Source organism: Lutra lutra, chromosome 17 (assembly GCF_902655055.1).
Source record: "Lutra lutra chromosome 17, mLutLut1.2, whole genome shotgun sequence".
NCBI lineage: Eukaryota > Metazoa > Chordata > Mammalia > Carnivora > Mustelidae > Lutra > Lutra lutra.
In genome coordinates, this window is record NC_062294.1 from 56820120 (window position 1) to 56829392 (window position 9273).

At 52.4% G+C, this 9273-nt stretch overlaps 1 protein-coding gene across 1 annotated transcript; it reads right to left on the reverse strand.

Moving 5' to 3' along the window:
* Positions 1-532: 532 nt before the first annotated feature.
* Positions 533-8680, reverse strand: LOC125088831 (leukocyte immunoglobulin-like receptor subfamily A member 6). The gene is made up of 7 exons (XM_047710367.1): positions 8582-8680; positions 8391-8426; positions 7923-8210; positions 7476-7778; positions 6955-7251; positions 6438-6740; positions 533-925 (listed from the first exon to the last, which is right to left on the reverse strand). The coding sequence occupies exons 1-7, from the start codon at positions 8613-8615 to the stop codon at positions 789-791; spliced, it is 1398 nt and encodes a 465-aa protein (XP_047566323.1). The 5' UTR covers positions 8616-8680; the 3' UTR covers positions 533-788.
* Between the last annotated feature and the right edge of the window lie 593 nt (positions 8681-9273).

Below are 9273 nucleotides of genomic sequence, written 5' to 3' on the forward strand. Positions count from 1 at the left end.
CGGCAGGATCACATTCACTCGTGAAGACAGTGTATCCATGACTCCCACCTGGGTGCACAGTGCGTTCACACGGCTCCTTGATGTTGCCCATGACGGGTGTGTTTACACCAAAGAAATGGGCAAATGCTACGAATCACAACTTAAAATAAACAAACATTTAATCCATGGAGTCAGTGTAGCAGCTCCCACCTGGCTTCACCTCAAACGCCCCTGAGCTCACTCAAACTGATGGTGTTTCTGGAAGATTCCACCAGGTGTCATCGCATGAGGACAGAAGAGCTCTGTGAGTCCAGAGAGGGTTCAGGGAATGGTTTTGGATTCATCTGTTACAACGTGGACCTGATTTTCAGCCACTTATTTACTTATGAAAACAGAGTCTGTGTTTTGGGCTGAAGGGATGGAGGGCAATAGTGGACATCAGGGAAGGTGGAAATGGAAAGTGAAGGAAAATGAATCCCACGAAGGTGGACGAGAACTGCCACTGTAAGAAGGTATGAACCAGCCCTGCCTTGTGGAACGAACCCTCAAGTCACAGGGATGAGGAAAGACGGGGGCAGTCAAGGATGTCCAACAATGCACGAGGGAAAGCACCACAGGTCACGGGGGATGAGTCCTGGACAGGGAGCAGCCCAGACATGTCCTGCACCTGAACCATGCTCCCCCTCGATGTTGTCAGCAGACAGATCAGTGAGGGTGAGCTGCAGACTTTCCTCCAGATCCCTCTGGGCACCTGGGATGCATGCCCACAGCTCTGCCACACGGAATGGTGGCTTTGCTCCCCCTCGTGTTTAGCTCCTGGCTGTGTCTGGGGTCCTTCTCTTGCTGTGCTGAGCCTCTAGCAGCAGAATCCCGAGGACCACCAGGATCAAGGCAGCCACGCCCATGCGGGTCACATTCTCCACCGTGTAATCTCTGGGGTCCAAGCCTAGGAATGAGGACAGAGAGGTTGCAGAGGTCAGAGAGGACCCATATCCCCCATATCCTGCATGTCCACACAGGGGACCTGTCTCCCCCGGACAGGACACCCCACTCCACAGCAGTCCCATCACTTAGAATTTCTCCTACTCTCCACTGCTGGGATCTGACTTGTTTTGGGGTGGGCTCACGGTGCCAGCTGCTTCTGCAGGGAGGGTGGAAGCTGATGGAAGGAGATGGAGACCCCCGTCTAACCTGTCCTCAGCTTGTCACTATGGACAGTTCCTGAACTAGCCCTTCTCTGAACTAAAGGGCTTTCCTCTGCTCTCCCCACTGGATTCCTTCAGCCTCCTTGTTCTCTTTAATTTCAGACTCTGCTTCTGAGTCACTCGGGATAGATTCTGGCTGTGCCCCATCAGATCAGGGTTGCAGAGAAAAATGGCCTCCCAGCACAGAAATCATCATGTCCTTGCATGTTCTCTGCTCAGTAAGGTCTGCCTGTTCCTCAGCAGGAGGGTGGTCAGTCTGTGGCATGTTGGGACAGGATAGGGACAGGAGGGTCTGGACTCAGGCTTTGGGAACTGGAGGCAGGTCAGGGACATTTGCCCAGAAGAAGGAGTCTCCATCATCATCTCGCTGTTTGGGGACAAACTCTAGAAATCTGGTGAGATTTAGGGGCGCCTGGGTGGCTCAGTGGGTTGAGCCGCTGCCTTCGGCTCGGGTCATGATCTCAGGATCCTGGGATCGAGTCCCGCATCGGGCTCTCTGCTCAGCAGGGAGCCTGCTTCCTCCTGTCTCTCTGCCTGCCTCTCTGCCTGCTTGTGATCTCTCTCTGTCAAATAAATAAATAAAATCTTTAAAAAAAAAAAAAGAAATCTGGTGAGATTTCAAGTCGGGATAGATAATCATTTTGTTTGCATTGAAAAGACAACCTCTGTCCCCACTAAATCACAGACCAGACCTGAGGAAGTGCATACATGTGGATTTCATAAATGAAATCGTTGACATCTCTTAACCCAGTTTTCATATGAAAAGCAAGAAAGTAAAAAAAAAAAGGAAAAACAAAATATGAACCAATTCTTATTATAAAGATTCATCCAAATAGTCTAAGTAATATTACCTTATTGAATTCAGAAAATACCAGTGAACAGTAAATGTTATGTGGTTGGGTTAACCCCAAAATGTCTGAAACCAGGAAGCCTTTCTAAAGAGCCTCGTATTGTTAAAATCAAGGAGAAAGCAAAGCTGTTCAGCAGACAGACATCTTTCAGGAAAATAATGCATTAAATTTTTTTTCTTAAAAGATTTTATTTATTTATTTAACAGAGAGAGAGAGAGAGATCACAAGTAGGCAGGGAGGCAGGCAGAGAGAGAGAGGGGGAAGCAGGCTCCCTGCTGAGCAGAGAGCCCGATGCAGGTCTCGATCCCAGAACCCTGAGATCATGACCTGAGCCGAAGTTAGAGGCTTAACCCACTGAGCCACCCAAGTGCCCCAAGAATGCATTTTTAATAAGATCCTAATGAAGCAGGAAAATGAGTTGAAATAAATAGGTCGACAGTGCTTTCAATATAAAAATAGATTTTTTAAAAGATTTTATTTATTTATTTGACAGACAGAGATCACAAGTAGGCAGAGACGCAGGCAGAGAGAGAGAGAAGAGGAAGCAGGCTCCCTGCGGAGCAGACAGCCCAATGTGGGGCTCGATCCCAGGACCCTGGGATCATGACCTGAGCCGAAGGCAGAGGCTTTAACCCACTGAGCCACCCAGGTGCCCCTAAAAATAGATTTTTTATGCTATTTTTTTTAATTTTATTTTTTATAAACTAAAAATAGATTTTTAATGAGCTAGCTTTTAAAGCCAGTTTCGGGTATAAATCAAGTTGTTTCCGTGACGTGAATCTTGTGGCCATTTTCTCTGTCCTTTGAAGTGAGAAACATAGCTGTGCATTTTAGACATGAGACAGTGAAATTTCCACGTGTTTGTGGTTATGATCATTTTCAGCAGCATATTGAACAATGGTTGAAAGGGAGAGAGCACAGTGAGTTCACAGGATGTAAAAATACACCCAAACTCACGCTTCTCTTAGGCTTGCTCAGCAGTTACTCAGACAGCTGGCGTACATGGTGCTGGAGTGGGTGAGCTGTTCCTATAAAAGCTATGAAGTGACAGCACTTATAGGAATGAAGTTCAAAGACCTTGAAGTTGATGTATGTGACAAATCACTGAATGTTGTAACTGGAAAAAATAACAAAATGAGACTTATCGAAAATGTGCTAAGACTCGGTAGCACCAACCGAAGAGTTAGTAAAGGATGTGTACTCAAGGGACTACAGAACACTCATGAAAGAAATTGAAGAAGACACAAAAAGATGGAAGATCATTCCATGCTCTTGGATCGGAAGAATAAACATTGTTAAAATGTCTCTACTGTGCAGAGCAATCTATACTTTCAGTGCCATCCCAAACAACATACCACCAGCATTTTTCAAAGTGCTGGAACAAACAATCCTAAAATTTGTATCGAGCAGAAAAGACCCCAAATCGCTAAGGAAATGTTGAAAAAGAAAAACAAAACTGGGGTTATCATGTTGCCTGACTTCCAGCTTTAATATGAAGCTGTGATTACCAAGACAGCATGGTACAGGCACAAAGACAGACACACAGACCAGTGGAACAGAGTAGAACCCAGATATGGACCCTCAACTCTACGGCCAACTTATCTTCGACAAAGCAGGGGAAAATATCCAGTGGAAAAAAAACAGTCTCTTCAATAAATGGTGCTGGGAAAACTGGGCAGCTATATGTAGAAGAATGAAACTTGACCATTCTCTGATACCATACACAAAGATAAACTCAAAATGGATAAAAGACCTCAATGTGAGGCAGCAATCTATCAAAATCCTAGAAGAGAACATAGGCAGTAACCTCTCCGACATTTGCCACAGCAACTTCTTTCAAGACATGTCCAAAAAGGCAAGGGAAACAAAAGCAAAAATGAACTTTTGGGACTTCATCAGGATGTAAAGCTTCTGCACAGCAAAGGAAACAGTCAACAAAACAACGAGGCAACCCACGGAATGGGAGAAGATATTTGCAAATGACACTACAAACAAAGGGCTGATATCCAAGATCTGTAAAGAACTCCTCAAACTCAACACCCAAAAAACAGATAATCATGTCAAAAAATGGGCAGAAGACATGAACAGACACTTCTCCAAAGAAGATAGACAAATGGCTAACAGACACATGAAAAAATGTTCATAATCATTAGCCATCAGGGATATTCAAATCAAAACCACATTGCAATACCACCTCACACCAGTAAGAATGGCCAAAATTAACAAGACAGGAAACAACAAGTGTTGGAGAGGATGTGGAGAAAGGGGAACCCTCCTACACTGTTGGTGGGAATGCAAGTTGGTGCAGCCACTCTGGAAAACAGTGTGGAGATTCCTTAAAATTAAAAGTAAGGCTACCCTGTGACCCTGCAATTGCACTACTGGGTATTGACCCCAAAGATACAGATGTAGTAAAAAGAAGGGTCATCTGTATCCCAATGTTTATAGCAGCAATGTCCATGATAGTCAAACTGTGGAAAGAACCAAGATGCCCTTCAACGGACGAATGGATAAGGAAGACGTGGTCCATATACACTATGGAGTATTATGCCTCCATCAGAAAGGATGAATCCCCAACTTTTGTAGCAACATGGACGGGACTGGAGGAGATTATGCTGAGTGAAATAAGTCAAGCAGAGAAAGTCAATTATCATATGGCTTCACTTATTTGTGAAGCATAAGGAATAACATGGAGGACATTGGGAACTGGAGAGAAGGGAGTTGGGGGAAATCGGAGGGGGAGATGAACCATGAGAGACTGTGGACTCTGAGAAACAAACTGAGAGTTTTAGAGGGGAGGGGGATGGGGGTTGGGAGACCCTGGTGGTGGGTATTAAGGATGGCACGGATTGCATGGAGCACTGGGTGTGGTGCATAAACAATGAATTCTGGAACACGGAAAAATAAAACATAATTTAAAAAATTAAATTTAAAAATTAAATTTAAATTAAATTAAAAAAGTTTTTAAATTAAAAAAAATTAAATAATAATGATAAAAAGACCTGGGAGTGCCCAGAGCTTGTTCCCCGCAAGGACTGTGTGAATCCAGTCTAACCCCAATGCATACAGGAGAGAGAGGACTGGTTTCTGAGTCTGGCGTCCCTGTCACCCGAGTTCCCTTTGTCATCATCTGCAGGTGCTGCTCTAGAAGGTATGAGAAGCAGACACAGGGACACTGGACCAGCGACCACACACAACACAGAGTGGACACCAGTGCACACGGACATGGGGTGCAGCCTCCCTGGGGACTCCCTCCTTGCTCTCAGTTGTGCACCGAGGGGCATGGAGGTTCCCAGGTGAGCACAGGGGTGGGGGCAGCAGAGCGGTGACTGCAGGCGGGGAGGCTTCTGTCCAGGAGAGTGTACCAGGGGCTGACAACACCATGAGATTCTGCTATGTAGGGACAGGAGGTGAGTGGGAGGCGCTGTCCACTCACCCTCGTCCTCACTCACCCCCGATGCAGCCACTACTCCTTACTCTGCTGAGACTGCAGGATGGGGGACCCCGGGTGCACACTGTGGATCTTCCCAACCTCTCCAGGGCAGGACCCTCCTCTGTGGAGCCCCTGTGATACCCACATGTGTTACTGTGTAAGGCTTTCCTGAGATGTTTGTCCTGAGCTGAGAGAGCTCAGACGGGACAAGGTCAGGGCCGCTCACCTGAGACCAGGACTCCAGGGGATCACTGGGCTGTGACAATACACTGGGGAGGCGCATGTGCCAGCCAGCGCCTCCAGAGGACCCTGAACTGAGAGTCAGCTCAGACCCCGCTCCCCATGGACCCACCCACCAAGGCGGACAGAGACCCTCACTCACCCTCAGAGTCTCTGGGGTCAGTAAGGGTGAGGCACTGGGCCTGCTGAGCTCCGCACTGCACCTGGCTGCACCTCCCCCACTGGGCCCCTCCCCCTCCCTCTGCCATGACCAACCCAGCCCCTCTCACCAGCCTCAGAGCTCCTGGAGCCCCATCGTCCCCCTGGCATCTCTGAGAGCCTAGAAGAAAAGTCCCTGGAGAGCAGCCCCTGTGACTCACCATCTGCTGAGCCTGGCCCTGTGGTCTGGGGGCCCGTGGTTGGGGGGCCGGGGTCCATAGAGGGTCCTGGGTAAAAGACAGGAGTGTGGAGGGGCTGGAGCTTGCCCTGAGACCCTGTCTCTGCTCACACTCTTCCTCCTCATGTGCCCTGTGACCCCCAAGCTCCTCCTCTCCCAGGAGAATCCTGGGACTGGGGTGAGGGACGGGCAAGCGTGGGAGGACCCGTTTCCCTCCTGCACCATGAGGGTTGGACCCCTCTGCGGACCCTCTCTTGGAGCCCCTCACTCCCATCCTAGACCAGACCCCTCCTGGTCCCAGGGCCCTGAAGACAATGTTGGGACACAGAAAGGACAGGGTTAGGGCCACTCACCTGAGACCAGGAGCTCCAGGGGGTCACTGGCCTGTGACAACAGGTAGGGGGAGGTGCTGGTGGAGCCGTAGCACCTGTAGGTCCCCCCGTGGGCTGAGGTCACAGGACTCATGGGGAATTCAGCCTGGTGCTGCCCAGCTCGGTACTGTGATCTAAGACGCAGCGGGGGATGGGCTGCCCCCTCCTTGGAGAGAAGGAAAGTGTCCACAGGGCTCCGTGACTGACACAGCAGGGTCACATTCTCTCCTGGGGCCACCGTGGGTCCCGGCTGCACCAAGAGAGAGGGTGTGTAGGGCAGTTGTCCTAGAGAGAGGAAGGGCGGGTGAGGGGCTGTCCAGCCCTTGATCTGAACTGAGTGTGTCTGTGTCCTCCGAATCTGTCCCTTCTTATCCCCGGCTCTCTCTGTCTCTTTCTTCCTGGGGACCCCACACTTTTGGTCTCGGCCACCACCACCTGGGGCTCCCCTGGCAGGACCTGTGCAGAGTCTGGAGTCCTGACTGACACCGTGAGACCTCACCTGCGAGCAGGATGTCCAGGGGGTCACTAGGGGCCGACCACTCGGAGGAGAGGTTGTGTCCACCGTAGCACATGTACCGGCCCCCGTGGGAGGGTCTCACCAGGCCCAGATAGAAGTTTGCCCCGGAGAGCCCAGGCTGGGTCTGCCGGCCAAACCGCCGTGGAAGGTCAGGTGCCCCCTCCTTGGACAGAGCGAATCTGTCGTAGCCGACATCAGAGTGACACTGGAGGGTCAGCCTCTGTCCAGAGGTCACGACAGGGCCCTGCTGGGTCAGGAGGGAGGGCTTCCCCGACACACCTGGGAGAGACCAGCTGTGGAAGGCAGGGGCTGCTTCTCCCCAAACCTCCCTTCTCCTGTCCTGATCCACGAGTCTCACCATCCATCACCGTCAGTGACGCTGACCTGCGAGTCCCCGTGGTCCCCTCACCCACCCTCTCATTGGGGCTCCCCTGGGAGCAGAGTCCCCGTTAACCTGTCTGGTGCCTCAAAACACGGATGGGGCACCAGTCAGACTTTCTCACCTGAGACCAGCAGCTCCAGGGGGTCACTGGGGGCCGACCACACCTGGGGGGTGTTGCTGTAATAGCCGTAGCATCGGAACGTCCACCTGAGGCTGGGGGTCACGGGGCCCACAGGGAACAGGGCCTGGGTCCCCCCATGGGGGGCTGGCCTGGAGACCAGGGTCCAGGAGGGCTGACCTTCTCCTTCCTTCATCAGGACAAACCTGTGGAATCCCATCCGTGAGGCACAAAGGAGGGTCACGTTCCCTCCTGAGGTCACGACAGGGCTGGGCAGGGCTGAGAGGCTGGATTTGCCCTGGGATCCTAGGAGAGAAGGAGGGGGTGGTGTTAAATGGGGCTCAGACCCCCCACATTATCCCCAGGCTGGGCTGTGAGAGGGAGACACCTGAGAGCCCTCCCCCTTCCTGAGGGCAGAGCCTGGGGCTGGGACCCTGAGTGGGCTCCCACCTGTCATCACCACCAGCTCCAGGGGGTCACTGGGCTCTGACCAGCCAGTGGGACTGAGATAGTCACAGCGGTATCTTCCTGCATATACGTCTGCCATGTGTGTGATGGGGAAGTTGACCTTGTCTTTGGATCCCAGTGGCTTCTGTCTGTCCCAGGTCTCTAACTTCCCCTCTTTATGCAGGCGGTACTCCTGGGCCTCCAGGCTCCCCTGACACCAGATGGTCACAGATGTCCCCCAAGGTATCACAGAGCTTGGCGCAGCCCAGACAGTGGGTCTGGAGAGGGTCCCTGGAAGGAAACAGAGGCTGGGACACAGACCTTCCCCACCCCCAGGTCCCAGCTCGGCCCCAAGCCCCCAGACATCCCCCTCGGTCAGCCCAGAACTTCTGTTCTCCATCCCCTGCTGCCTGGTGGGTGACTCCTGTCTCCAGTGAGGAGATGGGACTGGGACCCCTGGAGTCAACTCACCTGTCTGTGCTTGGGTCCTGGAGCCCAGACTCAGCCCTGGAAGAGAGTCCCTGTGAGAGGTTTGCCCTGAATGCTAGCAGATCCCCTCCTCCCGTGAGCCTCCTGAGCCTGGGGTCTCCGACAGACCAGGGCCTGTCTGTGGGGCGAGTCCCTCCCAGACTAGGGTGTCCCCTCTTCTCCTCAGATCTCACCGAGACAGAGCAGGGCTGTGAGTGTGGGGGCCATGGCGTCTCCTCTCTCTGGTTTCGGCTGTGCAGATGGAGGGTCGACTGTGACCGCAGGACAGACAGACACACCGGGTGTGGTCACGGGGAGGCCAGTCTTGCCTGTCACAGGGTTGTCACGTCAGCAGTCCAAGAGGAAGAGGAACGCCCCTCCCCAGGCCCAGTCTGTCTCTGGTGTCCATGACGGTGCAACGGGTGGACCTCGACGCTTCCTGAGATGCCCCATCCGGGTGAGGAGACCAGGGCAGGTCCTTCCATCCCAGAGCCTCCCCCATGGGTCTCCTTCATCCCCAGCACACCCCTGGTCCTCACCATGGATGGGTCCCCAGACCCAGGGTTGCTGGGTGGTTTGTGGGTTCCTGCTGTGCTGGGGAGCTCATGTCAGCACAGACACTCATGTGATATCTCTGAATGGCTCAGGTCAAGGTCATGGTGACAATGAGCCCAGAGGAGAGATACGGGCACATAGGGAAGGGAACACTACCCCGCTCATGGCCCGGAGTGTGGGCTCTCTTTCTGTCTCAGCCTCCAAGGACTTCTCTGTTTTGCTCTGTCACTGTCCACCTCCGGCCTTGCTGGGAACATCCCAGACCGTCCGTCCTGACTCCCTGGTGCCCCTTGTTCCTGGGGCAGAGCTGACCTCCTCACCCTGTGGTCCT

Bases quoted from the DNA above. Each gene is read 5' to 3' on its own strand.
- LOC125088831 (XM_047710367.1), bottom strand. From the start codon at position 8,615: ATGGCCCCCACACTCACAGCCCTGCTCTGTCTCG. The intron at 8,211-8,390 runs GTGAGTTGACTC...GTTTCCTTCCAG, and splicing joins CAGGACCCAAGCACAGACAG to GGACCCTCTCCAGACCCACT. The intron at 6,741-6,954 runs GTGAGGTCTCAC...TCCTCTCTCTAG, and splicing joins CCTGGACATCCTGCTCGCAG to GACAACTGCCCTACACACCC.